General features: G+C 26.8%; 4 protein-coding genes across 7 annotated transcripts; 1 reads left to right on the top strand and 3 right to left on the bottom strand.

Moving 5' to 3' along the window:
• Nucleotides 1-8,296: 8,296 nt before the first annotated feature.
• On the bottom strand, nucleotides 8,297-10,465 carry Nf-YC (nuclear factor Y-box C). Of its 3 annotated transcripts, none has more exons than XM_011501233.1 (6): nucleotides 10,362-10,443; nucleotides 10,202-10,258; nucleotides 9,983-10,115; nucleotides 9,451-9,915; nucleotides 8,785-8,952; nucleotides 8,297-8,713 (listed from the first exon to the last, which is right to left on the bottom strand). In XM_011501233.1, exons 2-6 carry the CDS (start codon nucleotides 10,219-10,221, stop codon nucleotides 8,540-8,542), a joined length of 960 nt encoding a protein of 319 aa, XP_011499535.1. In that variant the 5' UTR covers nucleotides 10,222-10,258; nucleotides 10,362-10,443; the 3' UTR covers nucleotides 8,297-8,539. The 3 variants fall into 3 exon arrangements, with proteins under 3 accessions (XP_011499535.1, XP_011499536.1, XP_011499534.1); XM_011501234.1 differs by having other exon boundaries at nucleotides 9,983-10,112; XM_011501232.1 differs by lacking the exon at nucleotides 10,202-10,258 and having other exon boundaries at nucleotides 10,362-10,465.
• Nucleotides 10,466-12,800: 2,335 nt separating this feature from the next.
• On the bottom strand, nucleotides 12,801-15,759 carry IFT52 (intraflagellar transport 52). Its single transcript, XM_011501231.1, has 6 exons — nucleotides 15,374-15,759; nucleotides 15,087-15,304; nucleotides 14,914-15,022; nucleotides 14,367-14,646; nucleotides 13,911-14,159; nucleotides 12,801-13,107 (listed from the first exon to the last, which is right to left on the bottom strand). Exons 1-6 carry the CDS (start codon nucleotides 15,508-15,510, stop codon nucleotides 12,838-12,840), a joined length of 1,263 nt encoding a protein of 420 aa, XP_011499533.1. The 5' UTR covers nucleotides 15,511-15,759; the 3' UTR covers nucleotides 12,801-12,837.
• Nucleotides 15,760-16,473: 714 nt separating this feature from the next.
• Nucleotides 16,474-17,702, top strand: Trf (TATA-box binding protein-related factor). 2 transcript variants are annotated; one of them, XM_011501229.1, is made up of 5 exons: nucleotides 16,474-16,649; nucleotides 16,727-16,830; nucleotides 16,947-17,190; nucleotides 17,302-17,482; nucleotides 17,572-17,702. In XM_011501229.1, the coding sequence occupies exons 1-5, from the start codon at nucleotides 16,557-16,559 to the stop codon at nucleotides 17,646-17,648; spliced, it is 699 nt and encodes a 232-aa protein (XP_011499531.1). In that variant the 5' UTR covers nucleotides 16,474-16,556; the 3' UTR covers nucleotides 17,649-17,702. The 2 variants fall into 2 exon arrangements, with proteins under 2 accessions (XP_011499531.1, XP_011499530.1); XM_011501228.1 differs by having other exon boundaries at nucleotides 17,302-17,500; nucleotides 17,572-17,700.
• A 473-nt stretch (nucleotides 17,703-18,175) lies between these two features.
• On the bottom strand, nucleotides 18,176-21,072 carry 7B2 (Secretogranin_V domain-containing protein 7B2). Its single transcript, XM_011501227.1, has 5 exons — nucleotides 20,870-21,072; nucleotides 20,453-20,547; nucleotides 19,165-19,561; nucleotides 18,729-18,916; nucleotides 18,176-18,344 (listed from the first exon to the last, which is right to left on the bottom strand). Exons 2-5 carry the CDS (start codon nucleotides 20,528-20,530, stop codon nucleotides 18,276-18,278), a joined length of 732 nt encoding a protein of 243 aa, XP_011499529.1. The 5' UTR covers nucleotides 20,531-20,547; nucleotides 20,870-21,072; the 3' UTR covers nucleotides 18,176-18,275.
• Between the last annotated feature and the right edge of the window lie 1,012 nt (nucleotides 21,073-22,084).

Here is a 22,084-nt window from a genome sequence, read left to right as displayed (position 1 = left end):
ATGTCGGTTGTTCGAGCAACGCGCCGATGGTATGCGTGTCATCCAGCTGCTTATAATCGCCAATCGTTTGTGCTTTTATCGAGGGAGAAAGAAGAGTAGGTTGCTTTTACTTTATGATACTATAGGCGGTACGACCCTTGATTTACATCATTGCGATTTCCATGAGATGGCTTTACTACGAAATACTATTGCTATATAATAATGAAGTTATCTTCTTATCTTTTGGAAATAGGTGTGTAAGTATGTAAAATCTTACATTATTTTCGTTTACATACATGCACGTACGCGTATAAATGCTTATATATATTTTTACCATTAATATTTCAATGCTATCGAGAAATTGTTCTACGGTCAGTATAACGCGAGTACTATTATTCGGCTTACAAAAATTATTGTTATCTTTTTCAAAAAATTGTAATTGCACAAACATTACAAGATTATTAAAAGAAAATCGATATACTTTATATGTAAGTTTATCACATTATACAATTTTTATTGCTTCATTTTGTAACATTATTTAATTATTTATCAATAATATGTTTTACGGGATACTACATCTTTAAGAATACATTATTACATGTATCCCTGTAATCTCTGCAATCTAATCATGCTTTAATAAAAAGAGAAGAAAAAGGGTTAAAAATAATAGTCGTGAATTAAATCCCATTGCCACTTTTCCATCTTATCCTCTTCTTATTTCTCTCTCTCTCTCTCTCTCTCTCTCTCTCTCTCTATCTATCTATCTATCTATCTATCTATCTATCTATCTATCTATCTATCTATCTATCTATCTATCTATCTATCTATCTATCTATCTATCTATCTATCTATCTATCTATCTATCTATCTATCTATCTATCTATCTATCTATCTATCTATCTATCTATCTATCTATCTATCTATCTATCTATCTATCTATCTATCTATCTATCTATCTATCTATCTATCTATCTATCTATCTATCTATCTATCTATCTATCTATCTATCTATCTATCTATCTATCTATCTATCTATCTATCTATCTATCTATCTATCTATCTATCTATCTATCTATCTATCTATCTATCTATCTATCTATCTATCTATCTATCTATCTATCTATCTATCTATCTATCTATCTATCTATCTATCTATCTATCTATCTATCTATCTATCTATCTATCTATCTATCTATCTATCTATCTATCTATCTATCTATCTATCTATCTATCTATCTATCTATCTATCTATCTATCTATCTATCTATCTATCTATCTATCTATCTATCTATCTATCTATCTATCTATCTATCTATCTATCTATCTATCTATCTATCTATCTATCTATCTATCTATCTATCTATCTATCTATCTATCTATCTATCTATCTATCTATCTATCTATCTATTTTTCTGTCTCTCATTGACTCCTCACAATGAAGCAATATCCGCAAACAACACGCTTTGAGTGCACTCTTATTCACAGTTTCGCAAATACTCAGCGCGTGCATATACATATACAACAGGCACTCACCAAAGGTAACACATAAGGTATAAGCAGTTATATACTCATTCTGACGCAAGCGCACAAGCAGCTGTCATCTTACACCCACAGCGAATGAGAGAGAGAGAGAGAGAGAGAGAGAGAGAGAGAGAGAGAGAGAGAGAGAGAGAGAAAGAGAGGGGGTGGCATGGGGCTGGCCCCAGCCATTCTCAACTTATCTCTAGGATCTTTGTAAACATGTCGTGAAATTCGAGTATGCATGCCAGTGGCGTAGTCTGTCCCCGGAGCCATGCGCTCCAAAAGAATGAGCGGAGAGAGAGAGAGAGAGAGAGAGAGAGAGAGAGAGAGAGAAAGAGAGAGCCCTAGTACTTTTATACCGTAATATTGTGAGTACGAGTTGTAATGTCGTACAGGACCTCTCGAGTTTTCGCCAAAGAGCTTTCCATGCACCGTCAACCTTAGGGTGTGTGCATGCTCCTAGGGGGTAGCGCGAAAACTAGACCAAAGTGCTTTTCGAATTTTCTCTTGCTATGACTTTCATTCGCTTCCTTCCGGAGTCAGAATTCCCGCCGAACGCGCTTCGCCATACTGCTAATGTGTTTGCACTTACATCTCAATGGAGCTGTCAGCGTTGGACCCGCCACTCGACTTACCTACTTTATTGAATGCACGAGCACACTCGACTCGTAAGCTCACTGTAGTTTCCCTTCGAAATCTAGATTTAAATAATTGAACTTTACCGCACATAAAATTTTATAAATAATTTAGTCGTAGCGCTATTAATTTATAATCAGTGACTGAGAAGTAAAGCGATTTTAAAATGAATAGAAATTTAAAAACAATATTTTCATAGGTTTTAAAAATTAACTTGAAATACTTGCACGTATTAAGGCTATATTTATTTTCGAAATCATACATTGCTGTTAAATAAAGATGAAACTACAAATGACTATATTAGGATGTTGTTATGTTAATAAGAAAAAGAATATTTTCATTGGTTAGTAAATGTTGTTTAAAATATAAAAATAATAGTGTATTGTATTTATTTATTATACTAAAATTAGATTGTACAATTTTATCGCGCAATTACAAATTATGATTCAAAATATATTATATTTCTATTATATTATTAGTTTATTAATACAAAGAAAGTTGATAGAAGATGAAAGATATATTATTTTAATAATCGAAACAGATGCAAGAAATTTACAGGATATAAAAATATTTATAAATAAAAAAGTATCCGATCCAGTTTAATTTATTATTATTTAATATAATTTATTCGTCTAAAGCTTTCAATATTTTATTTTGATTTATATTTAGTTTCATAAATTCATGTTTTATCGAGCAATATTTATGTATTCATTTATAATAATAATTTGATTATTATTTGCAATAAATTAACTTATTAATAAAAAATTAGTATTAATATAAATATAAAGGAAAAATTTTAAAATACAAAGCTCAGAATTTTTATGGGTAATCGACACTTTTATGATATCATTAAAAATAAATAATTAACTATATTATGAGCTGAAATACGAGTTCCTTATCTTCAATGATATAGCGGCATATGAACACTTGTTCGTATTAAAGTTTAATGCTAATACTCCAAGTACTTAATTTAATTATTGCTTATTGCTTAAATAATAATTTAATTACTTATACTCAATTGTAACATAAATGATACAAACTTTTGTTATATTTAATTGCATATTGGATATTCTGAGTTATGGACGGTAAATTTATAAATATCCAATGTAACGTTGTTGTTGATAATTTATTTAATTAAATTACTTATATAGAATTATTTATTTATCATTATATGTAGATCTTTCATCGAAAGATTAAAGTTAACTTAACTTGTAAAAGAGTTAGGTAAATCATATCCTTCTACAAATAAAAATATAATACCTACTAATTTAATTTTAAAATAATAATAAATCATTTAATATTGTATCATGTAAACATTTATTCAAAAAATATAAATGCTCGTTAATTAAAAATATTTTTTGTTCAAAAATCCTAAATATTTATAAACGTTGAACTAATAGACTTTAAAATAATGAAGTAAATTCATCAAATGAAACGGTCTTCAACAAATCGGTATCAGACATTTTCTCGCATCGAATTTGTTTTGCCGGGGCCCACAGGCACGTATCACCCACAGCATATACAATGTCCGTCTCACTCACTCTCGTATCCCTTGGCAACGTGCGGATGCGCGCCACCCTGTGACGTCACTAAATGGAGCACATCTTTGTTCCGCCCTAACAAAAGGACATCAGGCCCTTCTCCCACGAGATCTTCATCCGCTTCTTGTATATGCTCTCTAATTCTTTTCACTCTCTTTTTCACTGCCTGTCTTTTTCATAGAAAAGAGTTTGATAAGTTTTTTATTTTGTTGTTGAAATAATATAATTAAATTTATATAATCGGACGTATAGAATATATTAAGTATGATAATCTATTTATATATGTAATGTTACAAATGTTGTGAATTTGGAAAATTAAATTTATATTTAATGTTATTTATTATTGCATATAATTTTAACTGTAATAAATAACCATTGAAAGTTATAAAATCTTAGAATTTTGTAAAAATATTATAATATATAAAATATATGTTATAAAATATGTTATAAATTTTATAAAATCTAAGATTGTTTAGATTTTACTTTTATAAACAGTTATACTAAGAAACTATTTTTGATATTTAAACCATTTTAAATAATAATATTATGAAATTCTTTAAAAAAATTTTGTAAATTTTGAAAAGAATACAATTGTTTTATATATATATTTTAAGCGATATTTTTTCCATATATTTTTGAAATAAGATTTTATTAACATACCTTATAATATAAATTTTTCACCATCATTTTAAATACAATCAATTTCTTAAAAATATAATGCAATGTAGTATAATAATATTGACCTAATGTAATAATAAAATAACGATCATTAAAATAATAATATCTGGATTGAATACTCAAATACGTGACGCATTTATTGTTAAATATTAAATTCAAAATTAATTATATGAAACAACAATATTCAAATAACGCGAATATTTAATACAGTAACCAATATTTTTTTAATTATTCAAAAGTAGGCTTTAACAATTAAAAGCTTTTAATAAAAATTCTGACGAAGAATGTTGATTATTACATTTAGTGTAATAGATTTATTAGTAATGTATTTATGTGTGAGGTTGTTTTATTATACATTATTTTAATATATTTTTTAAGATTTCAACAAAATTTATTAATAATAATATTGGCTTTATTTCGTAGAAAGATTTTTTTAAAGAGCGTATAATGAATTCGTGAAAATGCATAAGTCTCACAGTTATTTATATGCGTAATTGATGTTTCGTGAATGTCTAATTGATATTGTTTCCAATATTTTATCAAAAGGTTAAAAAATGAATGAACTAATATTACGAATAATTGTACAATTATGACAGTTTCTTATAATCGATTCAATGTGATACATACCATTGACAATTATTTATAAATTTGTAGGAACTAAGATTATGACACATATTCATAAATAAAGTTTATATTAAATATACAATTAATAATGTAAATCAAGGTCAATGATAAACGATGCAACTTAAGAAACGAATAATATCAATTGGCATTTAAATTTTATAATTTGAATACGAAGTAAAAATGAAATGAAAAATGAAAATGAAATTTTTGGCAAGTATTCTTGATTTTAAAATTTGTTTAATAGATTTATATCTCTCTATTTTAATTTTAACTACCTATTATTTATAAATAATGTATAAATAATTATTTGTGCATTACATGTATAGAAAAACTATTATAATGAAATTTTGAAATTAATATATTGCAAAATTCTAATTTTAAATGAATGTCAACGATAAAAATTTTTCTATAATATATTCAATGAATTTCTTTTCTTATTGTTCCAAAACTCATAGTCTATCATATATATTAAGTACGCTTCAACGATAACAAGTATTTCAATTATTTTACACGATTTACGTGTAATAATAGCCATTATATCTGTTATAATATTTTGTAAATGTAGAACTATTTTATAATTATACATATTTTAAGTCAAATATTCCTGATTATGTTCTTTTCCGTGAAAAATAAAAATAGATCTATAAATACTTATAAATAATAAAGCTCCGACAATGATTATTAACTCCTATTAATTCATGAGATAGGCTTAAAATTTAACTCAATTGCAATTCAATAATTGTTTGGAATTTGTGAGAATGTCCATTCAAAATCTACAAGCAAACTAAAAAGTCTATCTTCTATCTCTTTTCCATTCTATCTAGCAGATAAAAATATATTTATTTTGTAGAACATCAGGCAGGTTCCCGACTTTGGAATCTCATATATATACTAGTCTCTTTCCCGTGCCACCATCAGAAGATGTTATCATCACGTGCATGTTCCTCTCTCTCTCTCCTTTATTTATTTCAATTCCATCCTTCGTGTCGCTACACACGCGTCTTAGGGAAAAATTGCGCTGATTTTGCCTTTTATTCAAAATTTGTTCTTTATACACCGCATAGCCACAACACATTGTTGCAAGTATATATTATTTATCTACCTAATCTTTTGATAATTATAATTTCGATTTTTATGATGGCTAAGGCATTTCTTTTTTAACGAGTGATTATATGAATTATCGACTATATTAAAATTCCTTAGATTTTATTATCAATTATTCAATTTAACAAGTATTCGTAGAAGTGTGATAGGGTATTCTGGTTCTTGCTTATTTGTAATTTTCAAATGTAGATTAAATGCTATTAGAAATTTATAAAAGAAAGACCCAATTAAAAATATATTTTATAGTTATAGATGTATTTAGATTTATTTTATTCAATTGCTTGTCATTTTAATTTCTAAACTGTAAAATAAATATTATAAAAAGATGTAGAATTAAAGATTATATGGATAAAGTAATAGCTTCCTAAAAAGTATGTATTGTATGATATAACAAGAATCTATTAATAATTATTTATGTAGTTCTGGTTGTTAAAGAGATATCTTGTAATATATAGATGTTATAGCCGCGAAGGTGTTCGTAATCAATGTAAATACTGAAACATATTTTTATTATTATTCAGTTACTTGATCAATCCATTAGTTTCTCAGCTATTGATTTTCAGAATTGGTATTATTTTAGATACAGAGAAAAAACATATTTTAACACAATTAGAATATTATAGTAAACAAACAAGAAATATACCGAACTTAATATCAGTAATTAATAATTAAAAATATTCTATAGCTTGAGGAATTTCTGTCGTCAAGTTTTAAATCTAAATTAATATAATCTAATATTTTCAAGAATAAGCAATTAACGTTAAAGCGAATAGTAATAGTACAATAATGCGCAGTCGCATGCAGTTACATTCAGCATAGTACATAAGTCAAGCAATTTATGTATAAATCGACTTTGATTCTTCCCTTTTATTACCTTTCTATCGAATAGGCACACATTCAGGATTTTTCAATTCCGGTATTAATTGTGATAAAATAAGAGATTGAATAAAAAAATGTTAAAAAAAACCAGCTACCAATGGGTATATTTTTCTCAGCCTATAGAAAAACCCAGAGATAATAATCCACAAAAAAGACGCGGGCGCGTACTTACACATGTGCACATAAGGATGTGCATACACATATATGCACAGATAAAGAGAAAGAAAGTTGGATGAGCTGGACGAGAGAACCGCAGCAGTGCTGAAACATAATCCAGGTCGCACCAGCCTCGGCGCGACTAGTCGTATTCGTACCTCTCGATTCCCGAGAGGATCAGCCATGCGAAGCGGCAGTTCCGAAACGAAGAGAGAGAACGAAAGGCAGATAGAGAGACAGGGCGGGCGAGCAAGTGAGAGGGCAATAGGGAGGGAAGGAGGAACGCCACGCGAATCAGATTACATCTTGCGCTCTTTCTCTCCTTCGCTTATCTTCATTCCAGCGTTTCTTTACGTTCTTCTTTTTCCTTATTCTTGGTACGCCTCATTTCGCATCGATGCATCTAAATGAGAAACGACGTTGGGAACGATGACAAGCCGCCGATGAATTGTAACGACGATATTTCTCAAGTCGAGCGTAATCGAATTAAGGAATAGGCGCATACGGGAGGATCTGCCGTCACTAGTATTTCACGCTAAAGTTTCTTCTTCATGAGCGCACGATTATTTGCTCACGTTATATTAGATTTTTTCATTTTAGTTTAATTATTTATTTAATTTACAACTTAGTAAGATATATATTATTTTCGTTTGCCTATATTATAATTTGATTTTTAATAAATTTAGCTTAATTTTATTAAAATCTCTCGTAATTTCGATAAATATTGAAAATTTTTTTAGCGTTTCTGCCTTGCGTAAACATAATGCATTTTTTAAAAGTATTGGTAATTCAATAATAATAAATTACTAGTTAAAAAATCATATGTTGTAAATTTAATATTGCTGTATACCTTATTGAATTGCAGTCATATTTTTCATTTTTAAAAATATGAATTATTGAAATTTTTTAATATGCTTATTTATTTAAATTTTATCTGTATAAATCAGGCACTAATCTTATTTATAAATATTTTACGGAACTATTTAATTAAAAAAGTGACTAATGAAATTATTATAAAATTAATTTTTCATAGAAGGTAGATTAGAGATTGCTTTCTATATTGAAAAAAATACTGAAATTATATACTGAAAAAAAAATTATGAAATGAACATAACATTTAAAGCTATAAAAATGTTTGAATAATAATTACATTTTAATGAAATTTAAATAAACAAATGTTGATTTATAAAAATATTTATTCTTATTTTTTTCAAAGATGAAATGGATTGCTTATATAAGCGATGACTGACACTTGCACTCATTGATACATACGTATATATATGTATATGCATATATCTACGCATGCATATAAATATATAAAACATATAACTTATATGGTGTTGCAAACGATTCTTACATATTTTTTTAAGTAAACTTAGATTTAAAAGGAATTGATCGTTGTGTGATCTAAATATTTAAAACTATTCATTATCCGCTGCACTAGTTTGTAAGAAAACTGGAGCTTGACCACCCTGTGCTACTTGAATCAATTGGGGTTGTGCTTGAATAGGAGATGCTTGAATTATTATCGGTTGATTGCTTCCTCCTTGAACTTGCATTCGAATCATTTGAAGCTGCTGAGGTGTTAATTGAATCTAAAATTATTTTTTTTTTTTAATCAACAATACATTAGCTAATTACTAGATATTTAAATAATTTTATTTACAGGTATTTGTTGAATTTCTCCACTAGGTGTAACTATTTGCTGAACTATTTGAATACCTCCAGCTGTTGCAGTTGCAGTTTGAGGCTGTTGTAATTGTATTACTTGCTGCCCTCCTGTCTGTTGAGAACTTTGTACTGTAAGTGTTTGAGTTGTGCTTGTATTTGTTTCCTTAAAATATATTTTTCATAATTATTTATAAAATTTAATATTTATTTTAAAAATATTTTAATATTACTATAACTTACATAAAAATGATTAAATTTAAGAATATTATTACAATATATTGAAAATGAAATTTTTTTAATCGAGTTTGCAGATCATGAAGTATAAATATATTTAAACAATTTAATTACTCTTGCAATTATTACAACTATTTGTGATGATATTGTTGCTTTAATATACTAATAATATACATAATATATCTTTTGTTTATTATTGTGAATTCATCATTTACAAATAATTAAAAATAAAAGAAAAAACGAAAACTAAATAAAAAATAATTTTAGATAATTATAATTTTCAGTTTTTTCTGTTTTGTTGTTGTTGGAATCATACAATGATGTATATACAATTATTTGAAAAAATATAAAAATGTAAGGTTATAGTTTATTTTAATATTTACATTTGCCTATTGTTATATAAAGTATTTTACTATTTTTAACTTACTTGATCTACAGGACTACCTATATTAATAGCTTGAATTTGACCAGTAGATGGTTGAACTATTTGAATAGGCTGCGATGATCCATTATTTTGTACAGTTTGATTAGCTGAAGCTTGTTGCTGTGCCAATTGAAAATAATAATGCACTTGATCTGAATTCATAGAAGTTCGCACGGTATTGTCTGTCTGAGCTTTACTCTGCTTCAATTCGTCTCTTGGAACAATATCAATTAAAAAGTCAAATTGGTCATATTTTGTTATTGCCATTGCAATATCATTTCTTTGTAGTGTCCTTCTTTTATTGTCTTCTGTGTGAACCCATGCCCTAAGTGTTAGTTCATGTATAAATATTTCTGCTGCCTTTGAAAATAACATTGGCGCCTCTGCACTTATCATTTTAACATCACCATCAAGTTTCATAATTTTTTTTATCCTCGCAAGAGGTAAGGATTGTGTTTTTAAGTCCATCTATAAAAAATTTATGCAATATTCATAAAATCTAAAATATTGTAATTTATAAGTTATTTATACTTACAGTTGTAATTTTTTTAATTTCTTCTGTGACTTTTGGCCAAAATTGCCCTAATGCCTGTTGAGCTTCAGAGCTTCCAGGTGAGGCAATTTGTAAGTCACTATTAGAATCTCCCTCGACCTCACTATCTTGACTTCTAAAATAAACAAAAAATTATAAAACTGTGCCTAATAAGAATACATGGATAGAAAATAAAATCATAAAAACATAAATAATACACACGATTTTACAAAGAACTCCATAATGAAACTTAAGGTGCTGGATGAATGGAACTAAAATCTGAAATATTATTTAACTCTACTAAGAAAAACTCAATGTTTTTAAAAAAATAAACTCAAGACAACATAACCTAAATATAAAGATGCTAAGTGTCGATACTTACGTATTAACGAAAAAAACCGACATTTTCTTGGTATTCACTTATACTATGAATATTAAATCATTAGGCTAACATAATCACACCATTATTTATAAAAAAATTGATTTCTTTAACACATAAATATACTTTTTTATATTTTGAAATTAAGAAAGTAACCTTTAAAAATAAAACCCTGTTCGAACAAATCCCTGATATGTAACTTATGGATTATTAAACTTCAAAAATAATTTTAGTATGTTCCTGTAGATGGCAAACATTTTTTCTATTATTTCTAGGGATTTTTCTTGGCAATTATATTTTTATTAGTAGTGTAGATGAACGAAAAACAAATGAGAGAAATTGGAAAATCGAGAGGTGTAGGCAAAATTGATAATTTATATATTATTATAATTAAATTATATTAAATTGTTCTTTTTACTAAACTAATTCTTACTTATCCAATTATATACCATGTTTAAATTCATTCAATTTTTTAATTTATTAAAACTATTAAATAATTAAATTTATCCACTTTTATTATTAATAAAAGTAAAATATAACACAATACAAAATATGAGAACAAAACTCTACAAATTGAATTTTTTTATTGATCTTTTCAAATATAAAAATAATTATTCATCTAAATATAATTATTCACGTTTATACACAAGCCATTTTATTTAAGTTCTTTATGAATAATTATATTATTTTTCATTACTATTATTCCTATTTGTACAATGTTAGCAACATATAAATAATTATTAATTTTCAATTATTTTCCAAGGAACAAAATTGATTTCTATGAAGTTATAACGTACCTACTAGGCTTGATTTGTTTAGAAAATTGTATGTACTACACGAGTATACGCAATATTATTTAACAATTTATCGAATATTATATGAAAATATTTAAAAATTTATTTTAGCTATTTTTTTAATTTGAATAATTGCAAAAGTGTTAATAAAACAATAAAATTAATCTTATTGCGTACAAGTTATGTGTTCAATGTTATTCCTTAATAAATATATTTCGAACCAAATAATTTTTCTTCTTATATATTATGCATTAATTGTTATTGAACGTTAATTTTGTTCGTGTATTTGTTGTTTATTATATACATCCGTAAATATTTTATTTTTAAGTATCTTATGTTTATAATTTCGATATATACTTATATACACTAAAATAATTAGTATAGATATTGCTTACTAAGCTATAGATAAGAAGTACATTTTGAATCTGATATATATGATGAACTATAGGTAAAACAATAATTTTTCTGATTTTGTTTAATAATTAATTATAAATTATTACAGAACCCGAGTCTTGTAAGGGAGATGTAAAATATCAAAGAGTCAGTTGAAATCGACTGCATGAATTTGCTGAAAGTTTTAACCAAACAAATTTATCTCTTAAAACTTCATTTTTAATACATTGCACTTAGTCAGTATTGCTGTTTTATATCTTATTAATCGTTGAATTTAGTAATAACAATATATTATCATAAATTTACCTAAACATCAATTATATAAATAAAAATATTTCAAATGTAAAATTCGAAATCCAATTTCAATATTTGAATATTTATAAAGGCCTAATTAATAAAGAAGTTGGCAACTTATTGATCAAGAATTGTATCGTTAATTTATTAATAATTTTAAAAATTTGGTTAAATTATAATTTGTGGTTTCGTTCAGAATTCATTTAAAAATTCAAAAATGCTTAGTATATATATATACACTTGAAATTATAACTTAATATCTATTGTATTAGGAATGAAAACTTAAGTATTTTCCTTATACTATAGTCAAATACTATTTTAAGGATAAATATAAATAAAATTACAGTTAGGTAAAAGATCTATTTAAGATTAAAAAAAAGTCTAAATATCCTATATGTTTCCATTCGATAACTATTAAAATGCATTCTTACTAAAGACAAAGAAATAAATAGTACTTACAGATCCCGCTTCTATGAATAGCAAACGTTGACCTTTAACACGTTAACTTTTGTATAGAAACGCGAACAATACATACTACCCTAAGAAAGCACGTTTTTTAAACTTTTTAAATAAAAATATTTTCAGTTTCCCACTAGGCCCTAATTATTTAGTAAGAAGATGGTTTCAGCAAGATATTCCCTTCTAAGAAATGTGCCAAAATATGTGTATAATTATATATATATATAATCGTTATTAAATTTCATAGTCTCTCAAAGTATTAAAAAAATATTATTAAAAGTTTGGTATATGTTAAAAGAAAATTGTTCATTCGTTTGTGAAAAATGAATATTAATGATATTAATAGGTAATTATAATATTATTTAATAATTAAAATTATCATTTTAACATTACATCATAAACACAGTCTCAAATTTAATATTATTCATACATTTGCAGAAATTATTCAGAAATTATTTTAAATATTAGCTTTATTAAAACAAAATCTATTCATCCGTACAGTATAAACAACTGGAGTCGTTATAAAAAAGTCTGCTCTGTTAATTTCTGGCTTTCTTATAATTACTAATTTTTTGAAAAACATAATTTAATATATTTTTAGCTGAAAGATTTTCTATATTATTAATTCTCATCATCGCGCCGAATTCTCGTATATAATAATCTAATTCTTTTTCACTTGAAGAATTAGCATCAGACATATACTTATTTGTTAACTGTGAAAGTTTTAAAATATTTGAACTAAATGCTTCATCTAAATCATATAATTCTAAGGCTGGTGGCGGAAGTTCTTGAAAACTTGGTGGAAAAACCTAAATAATAAAAACATTAGCTTTCATCATATTGCACTACAAAAGTAATTAGCGATTAAACGAAATTTTACAAAGAAAAATTTGTAATTAAGTACTATAACCCATTTACTCATAAGGTTAAAGTTTTTAATTTTTGTAAATTTTTGGGACCGAGACTTGGTTATTTTATTGGTAGATTATTTGAGAAATTGTTATACAATTACGCTCACTAAATTTAATAATTAAATTTAGACTAAAATCCTTGTAAAAGTTCTTGGTATGTTAAATTACCGCATTGAACATATTTTGTTATGTTAAGAATGCGTTATTGAATATATTAACTACTACAATCGATATACTTGATTTAAGTCTCTAAATGTGAACGTTTTAATTAATTTTCATTATACTTTTTTGAAAATTGCCATTAGTAAAATTTTTGAGAATAAGGTATTTAAATTATATTCAGTATATTCTATTTTCTTTGTTGTCATAATATTTTGTTATTATCAAATATATAAAATTTTCTGTTTACTGTATACAAATTAACGAATTGAGAATTTTACAAACTTTTCAATTTATTTGTAAATTGTATCACGACATTGTAGAAATATATTAAACAGCAATTTACAAGGAAATCAATTATGTTTAAAAAAATTATACAACAAATTAAACAATAAATACAATATTTTGTCTAAATAATTATATATGCGAAACATTTATCAAAATCTTTCAATAAAATAAATATACTTTTAATTTTTAAAAAGACAATATCTATCGGGTTTATTAGTACATATTTATAAACATATTGTCCAAATTATATTTACAGATAGTTGAGTTGGAGGTAAAGGTGTTTCAAAGTTCGGAGCAATTAAACTTAAAGGCTCATGCTTCACATCTAAATCTTCGTAAGCTTTTAAGCTAGCAGGAACCATATCTAGATTAATGTCATACAAGTCGTGCTTGAAAAGTTTTGTATACTCTCTCGGGACATCGACGCTGTCCGTATCTTGTGTACAAACTCGTGGTTTGTCTGCTTGTTGCGTAATATCAGGTATAAAGTTATATTCCCAATACTAAAAAGTTCATTAGTTTAATATTATTTTATATTAGTTATTTATTATATTATGATGGAAGAATTCTATTTCTAATGTAAATTAATTTCTCACTAAAATTGTGTATAATCGTTAAATTAAAATATTTGAAATCTAATCGAACATTATTAATCAGCTAAGAATTTTGATCTTTAAAAATTGTTAATAATAATAGTTTAATATATTTACATCGGTATCATCACTCTGAATATCGTTTGTTTCAATCGCATCAGACTCGAAAAATCCAAAAATCATATCTCTGAGAGTATCATTACTATCTTTATCTATGTACATGTCAGTTAATATTTTCGAGGAACCTAGAACTACGAGTTTGCCGGATGTTGATTTGGATGAGTAATATGCGCAGATAGGGCGGTTCGTAGGAATTGTAACGGTGCCACTGGATATGGCAACAAGCGATGGTTTTACAACATTCAAAGTAGCCCCATATGGATACAAAAATTCCAATCTAAAAGTATGTAATAATATATGAAATATATTGATAACGATATATTTTTTCATATTCACGTTAATATTTATAAAATTGATTAGTTCTATATTCAAGTCTTCTTATAAATCTAATTATTTTAGATTTTAGATGGTATGATAATACAATTCCATTATCATAAACCATGTACAATTGTAAGTTCGATTTAATATAAGCAAGGTTTTACATATAATCACGAAGTTAGTATTCTACCAATTTTTTAAAATGACTAAAAGAATGTTCACTCACTCTTTGTTTTCAAAATTTTTCACAAATATAGATTTATTAGATAAGCCTTTACGAATAGTACATTCTTTCGGATGAAATGTTTGATGGTAATTTATTCTTACGACGCAGTCTAAAAATTTTAATCAGTTACGTAAGATTTGCAATGATTAGTATTAAAAAAATAGATCACTTACCGTTATTAATCATTATGCCGAATTCTTCTAATAAGTAATTGATATTCGTATTAAATTTTCTTTCTCCACCTTCTCCTAGCATGACTAAAACATATCCACCAGAATTTATAAATGCCCTGATAGAATTCATTTCTAACTCTGTGAATTTGTTTTCTGGACCAGCCAAAATCAGAATTTTGCCAGTTAAAAGGAATTCTTGAGTTAGTACATCGGTATTTCTGTTTTAATCAAGTAAAATATTACTTATTATTAAATATAATTCAAGTTTCATTATTATTGTATCTTACTCAATGAATTTCCACTTTGGTTTTAATTTCCTTTGCAGAGATTTATATTCTTCGTTTAATTTTCTTTCATTCTTTGAAATATCAAATATTACAATGTTATTACTATCATTTCCAACCGGCAATGAGTTAGCTGACATTGTTTAAAGCTTTTTTACTTTAAACAATATTCATATTAATTACAAATTAATGTACGTAGTTAAATTATAATAAACAAGACAGAATAGGAATCCTGGTTTGGCGGTGTTGATTGTTGCTAATAGTAACAATAATCATATCAAAAGAAACACTGTTATTGGTCACTATTACACCAATCGCGTGATTTTATCAAGGCATATTCTCAGTTTCTTCGCATGAGAGAATGACGAAAATGGAATTTCCTAGGAAAATAGCCCATTTAAATGTTGTATAGATAAATTGTAAGTAGAAAAAAATTAGTGTTACATTTTAAATGTAATCTATCTTATACGTAATCTACTTATATATACGTAATCTATCTAATACGAATCTACTTATACGTAATAAATACGTACAGTGAAAATGTGAAAATAGATTAAATTTGCAATAAGAAAATAATTAATTAAAATAGCAAAAATAAATAAAATAAATAGTCTATGAATGAAAAGGATAGAATGAAAATAAACTTGGCAAAAGGATAATAAAAATTCCAATTGTTTTTATTTAATTGAAGTTAAACAATTAAACAATTAAACAATTAAAGAATTAAACAATTAAACAATTAAACAATTAAAATAACTTTTACATTTTTTAGGAGAACGTCGGTAACTATTTACTTATTTATTTAAAAAAAAAATCAAGTAAAAATGTTTTACTGCAGCTTCATCTACGATACGATTAATCACAATAATTGTTTAGATATTTTTTCGTATTTAATTAATTACATACACGAATTTTCTTACTTTTATGCCTTTGCAGTACTAAATTACGTTTAAATATATGATATATTGCTCTACTAGTTATTTCATTCTTCATGTGCGCATGAGATGGACTTTTCTCTATTTTCCAAATTTTGCTTGATGGAGTCGGGAGATGTCGTGTCGGTGCAGTATTACTTATTTGGAATTCAGACGGAATCCAGACTGGTTGTTATAATTTATATCAAGATGTCGGAGTTTTTGTTTATGTGGAGAATAATGAAAACATATATGCATTTTTGGCATTAATAATGGCAATAGCAAGTGATAACGAGCTGAAGCGGCTCCTTGCGAGTCCGGCGAAAAATGCGTCCGAAGAAGGTTCTATGGCTCCGCCACTTACCGTAAGTAACATCACTTATCTATATTAGTAAGGTTATATTATTCGAGTTGTTTTGTTAATTTACTATTTCATTTATAGGCAAATGTGCCCAGGCCAAGCACATCTCAGTCTAATCCACAGGCGTCTATGACGCCTATGTTACCGGCTAGTGGCGGTAAGGAATTAGTCGATCCTTGTCTACAGTAAGTTTCTCAGACAAACGACACATGGTCTTAATATTGTTTGTATTTATATTTGTGATAGTATATCAAAAATGCGTAGAGTTAGATTGTCTTTTAAAATATTTACGATCTTATAGAAATGTTGTGTCAACTGTCAATTTAGGAACCGAATTAAAATTAACTTATATTAATACAAGAACAAGGAATTCAGAATATAATCCTGCCCGTTTTACCGGGCTTATTATGAGGATACGTAATCCTAGAGCAACAGCATTAATATTTCGATCAGGAAAATTGGTTTGTACTGGAGCTAGATGCGAAGAAGATTCATTTTTAGCTTCGAAAAAGTTTGCTCGAATAATTCAAAAAATTGGTTTCTCTGTAAGTTGGACTATTATTATGTATGTAAAAAATTTTTTGTGATCTAATAATGTAGATATTTAAATTATTATAAGTATAAATATAAATAAATATTGAATAATCTTTGTTTAGGTGAAGTTTATGGATTTCAAAATACAAAATATCGTTGCGACTGCAGATTTAAAATTTCCCATTAAATTAGAAAATTTAAATCACATGCATGGACAGTTTTCAAGTTACGAACCTGAATTATATCCAGGTTTAATATACAGAATGGTCTTACCAAGAGTAGTATTACTTATTTTTGTCAATGGTAAAATTGTTTTAACGGGTAATAAATATCATCAATGTATTTAAAATACATTTTTTTACTTTAATTATATTAATATATGCTTATTTCAGGTGCAAAAAATCGACAAGAATTGAAAGATGCATTAACAAATATATACCCTATTTTAAAAAGTTTTAGGAAGCAGTAGTGTTTTAAATTATTAAGATAGTCTTAAATGATTCCAAGAGACAAATGTTTAATCATGTGTTTATACTCATTGTATATAATGATTTTTTAAGTAATTGATTTTATTTATAAAAAAAGAACTAAATTTTAGTTCACTTAAAAATATATATTTTCAATCATTTTTATAATAAATTATACATCTTTTATTGTACATTATAAAAATAAAGTTTAATCGATAAACATAATACACAACTATTTATAAATAAATGTTAGAGTAACATTGTATACATTATGAAATTTATACAATAGGGAAAAATTTATAAAATTTGATATTTTTTATAAAGCAAAATATTTAATAATTAAGACCTTCATAGACTATATATATGATAAATTAGTTTGTTCTATCAAAAATCATGAATTTTGTATTTGTACGATTTTACAGAATTTATTAACGTCTGTTTCAAACAGATGTTTATACTCTGATTTGTTGATGTTAAATATATATATATACACACACACATACACAAAAACGTACACATGGACATACACGCACTCAAGCGCTCTCGCACGAAAACATACACACACATATATTTTTCTTTTTATAATGTATTAAAGTTTTGATGACACTCGTAAATTTGTATGCTGGAAGTTAGTAGCCAACATTGATTCCTTTTTTTGCAGCAATTGGAAGTTTTTCACCACGGAAGTATGGATTGTCCTATAATCAATTATATTTTTAATTGCAGATAAATATATAGTATGAATGTTTAGTCATATAGCGATACATATGTGTGCTTTAATTTTTCTTCTGTTATAATCATTTCAAATATATTATTTTACTTTAAACAATTTGTATAAGTTTAAATGTAATTACTATTTAGATTATTTGAATTACATCATACATATAGTTTAATTTACCCAAATGTGCTATTGGTACTTTTTGTATGTAAATATTCTTAGTTTGGCAAAAATTTTGATGAATCTAGTTTAACTAATAATGTTTTAATAATGTTTTAGTTTAACTAACAAATGTTTATTTTATTTAAATATCTGATACCGCTTATAAGGTATATAAGTAAATGGTTCATTAAATTTACGTTACCTGAAATCGTTCCACAATCTGATCGAAGTCGGCACTTGAGATTGATACTCCAGGTACATTATTGTCAACATCGGATCCACTTGGACAATTCAACATGTGTTCAGAGTCGCACATGCAGTCTTGGGCACTTTGATAATCACGGCTAAAGGCTGCGGTATTCTTGAAATTTACGAGGCAATTATTTTCACCTACGTAAATTGTTGTAAGGTCAACAATAAATAGATTTTAAAATTGGATTTAATTTTCGTTCATTTACGCAACGAACGAGTTTTAAAAACATATAGTATGATAGTTTTACAAAAAATTGCATCCGATATTTATTATAATAAAGGATTTTGATATATTAGTTGCACGCCTGACAGTCAGCATTGATTAGGAATAAAAGCAGTCTGTCGCAACGCGAAAAGAAATTTAAAGGAAAGATAAATAAATTTACCGTTATATTCTACAGGGCAGGGATTCGGTGGTGTGCAGTAAGCCGGTAGTTGATTTTCCGTCTTCTCGCTTTTGCTGGACGCTACGAGCTTGACCGCTGCACCAGGTTTAACTTTATATCGATTGTTGTTCTTGTAGTTATTGAGCTGTTGGTGACTCCAAAGGCTGCTATGCTGCAAGTATTCCTGGTCGCGTATATTTGTCTTGGGATTGATAGCGTCGATTCCCTCGTAGTCAAGGGGTATTTCGAGGGGAATTTCCTTGTCGGAAAATCCACGCACTCCTGAAGACGACTCCTGGCTGTCGACGTATGAATCTACGGCAGCTTCCGCAAGTTCGTTGCCCATGCGCTCTATGAGGTCGCGCAACAGCATATTGTTCACGAATAAATGATCCGGCTGTTGAATATACAGGATTAAGCAATTAAATACAAGCATAGGCATATTACCATTTTCAAATATTCATTGAAATGGTAAAGTCGATTCTTTTAATTGAAAAACCAAATGGCAAAATATACTTTGTATCGAGCTTTTTCATTTTACTATGTAAATATTTTTTACCAATTTTTTTTAGTAATTATCCATATATAAGTGTGTAATCGAAAATAATCACTTTCTTCTAAATTGATTCTCAATATTATAAACGTTAGATAAAAAAAGTTTCCTTTATAATGATTTTGCATTCCTTAATATTGAATATTGATTATGTTCCTGTTGATAAAAACTGATAAAATATATGTTTGTAATATTGATTTTATAAATAAATTGTATCAAATAGACATAGTTATGTATGAATTAATATTCTTTTGGTTTAGTCATTTTTACTCTAATCTCAGTGTAATAAGATAATAATATAAACAGCTATATAATTATAAAATATTCTTATAGTTATATATCTCAAAATAATTAAATAATCGTAATCATATACTTTATTTATTTATTTAATATGTCACATTAACATGACGTGCATATTTATTTATTTTATAATTATTATATTTTGTATAATGAAAAATCACAAATATATTGAAGTCAAATTTATAATTCATCCTTATATTTCAATTATTTTATTTGTTGAAATCTTGAATTTTATTCTTAATCGTATAATTGTAATTCTATTATTATTTAAAATCAAATGATTTTCCATGTAACGAAGAATAAAAATAAGATAATAAATTTTATCGATATAGACAATTGATATGTGAAGAATTAAAACTGTGCCAAAATGACAAAATGACAAAAACGTAGCCTTGAAGCAAAAATTTAGTATTTGAACATGTTTAATGAATTTACCTTTAAATCTGTTATACTATACATTGATGCTTGTGTGCTAACTAGAGCACTCACGAGAAGAATACAGTGTATCATCATAATGCTTTGGAGAGGAACTGTAAAAATAGAGAAAAAGACTTACATCCAATCTTAGTTTAGATTGTAACATTTTATAAATTTTCATTCACAGTTAACCGACCACACCATCACGAAGGAAAATTTATTTAAAATGGCCTGAGTTTTATTACGATCACGAATGCGTACATCACAATTTATATACACGATAGATTATATTGTTGAGGTCACATAATAAATCACTCGTAACTAAATACACAACTCGTCATTCTTTTAATAAAACACGGATTGAGTGAGGATAAATAATATCAGTAAGTAATGTGAAAATTTAAACGTACACTTATCTACATCTCCATACCTCACCTTTCTGGTATCCGTGTAATTATTCTTGAAACCAAATTAATTGAGAAAAAGTGTTGTTATCAATCAAGGAGAGTTTTTAATACGAAATTTACGAAATAAACGTTGTTGTTGGTGTTTGGCCCAAATTACGCGAGGTCGTGTACAGCTTTGGATGTGCTGGAGCTGCGATGTGAATAGAGGACGAGTTCACGAGGCGCGCCACCCTCTCGTTACCTCGTCACCAGATGGAAAAGTTCCGAGAGCGCATGAACCTATCGCTCAAGTATTGATCGTCCGAGGAGAAATTCGTGTGTACTCGAATCCCGACGAATCGTCTTCGATATAAACACTCGTTCTCGTTCCCTAGATCTACTTTTTATTGACAATGAACCACAATATCGGGCATTGTAACTTGGATTTCTGATGTTAGAAGAGTCGATTGTGTAAAGTTGTGAATTTCATGGATTTAAAGCTAACAGTTCATTTTTACTTCATTTTGAGCTTTTGACGGATTGCTTTGCTTTCCCAAGGCATTTCTGTCTTTGAAATCCGTTAACATTTTATTAGATTTCAATGTTACAGTTCGGAAATTACCATACGATATACGTACAATAGTTTATTTAACATAAAATTACATAAATCATTATTTTGTAATTCATTCTTAGAATTCAATAAATTATTTTCAATTTTTTCAATTAATATTTATACTATTCAATTGAACTTTTATATGATATTATTCTATTATAATTATATTTGCGATTAGAATTTCGAATTTCCACTAATTTTTATAATAATACGATTGTTGTTTAGCTAAGCATTTTTATATATTTAAAATTATAAAACATTTTATATTTTAGATCATTTGAACTGATTTATAAATATAATTTATGACATTTATAAAATTATTATATTCGGAATTATATTACGAAGACAGTAGGACTTTCTGCGCATAATGCCTGCTTAAACCGTCAATAATTTCATTAAAATACTTCATTTAATACGCAATTAAGAATGTAATGGAGTATTGGAATAGAGTATTGTCTTCTCATTAGATGATAACATTTTGTAATTTGGAAATAAGATCAGTTAACATTTATAACACAAGAAGTATGTCTACATACACATAAGTTTTAATCCACATAAGAAAAATTATAATATATATGCAGCTAACCTAGATAATGTCTTTGAGGATAATTAAAACTGCATGAAATTTTTACAATGAAAATAAAAATATTT

Source organism: Ceratosolen solmsi, unplaced genomic scaffold, assembly GCF_000503995.2.
Source record: "Ceratosolen solmsi marchali unplaced genomic scaffold, CerSol_1.0 scaffold57, whole genome shotgun sequence".
NCBI lineage: Eukaryota > Metazoa > Arthropoda > Insecta > Hymenoptera > Agaonidae > Ceratosolen > Ceratosolen solmsi.
Note: the sequence above shows the minus strand (reverse complement) of the source record. Positions and strands in the feature narration are given on the sequence as shown.

Excerpts from the sequence above, each read along its gene's own strand:
- Trf (XM_011501228.1), top strand. The coding sequence starts at position 16,557 with ATGGCAATAGCAAGTGATAACGAGCTGAAGCGGCTCCTTGCGAGTCCG. Across the intron at positions 16,650-16,726 it reads CTATGGCTCCGCCACTTACC|GCAAATGTGCCCAGGCCAAG; the intron begins GTAAGTAACATC and ends TTTCATTTATAG. Across the intron at positions 17,501-17,571 it reads TGGTAAAATTGTTTTAACGG|GTGCAAAAAATCGACAAGAA; the intron begins GTAATAAATATC and ends TGCTTATTTCAG.
- Nf-YC (XM_011501232.1), bottom strand. The coding sequence starts at position 10,384 with ATGTCGGTTTTTTTCGTTAATAC. Across the intron at positions 8,953-9,450 it reads TAGGTAGTCCTGTAGATCAA|GAAACAAATACAAGCACAAC; the intron begins GTAAGTTAAAAA and ends ATATATTTTAAG. Across the intron at positions 8,714-8,784 it reads GAGAAATTCAACAAATACCT|ATTCAATTAACACCTCAGCA; the intron begins GTAAATAAAATT and ends AAATAATTTTAG.
- 7B2 (XM_011501227.1), bottom strand. The coding sequence starts at position 20,530 with ATGATGATACACTGTATTCTTCTCGTGAGTGCTCTAGTTAGCACACAA. Across the intron at positions 18,917-19,164 it reads CTGCCCTGTAGAATATAACG|GTGAAAATAATTGCCTCGTA; the intron begins GTAAATTTATTT and ends CAATTTACGTAG. Across the intron at positions 18,345-18,728 it reads AGATTGTGGAACGATTTCAG|GACAATCCATACTTCCGTGG; the intron begins GTAACGTAAATT and ends AATTGATTATAG.
- IFT52 (XM_011501231.1), bottom strand. The coding sequence starts at position 15,510 with ATGTCAGCTAACTCATTGCCGGTTGGAAATGATAGTAATAACATTGTA. Across the intron at positions 14,647-14,913 it reads AAAAATTTTGAAAACAAAGA|ATTGGAATTTTTGTATCCAT; the intron begins GTGAGTGAACAT and ends ACATACTTTTAG. Across the intron at positions 14,160-14,366 it reads TTCAGAGTGATGATACCGAT|TATTGGGAATATAACTTTAT; the intron begins GTAAATATATTA and ends TGAACTTTTTAG.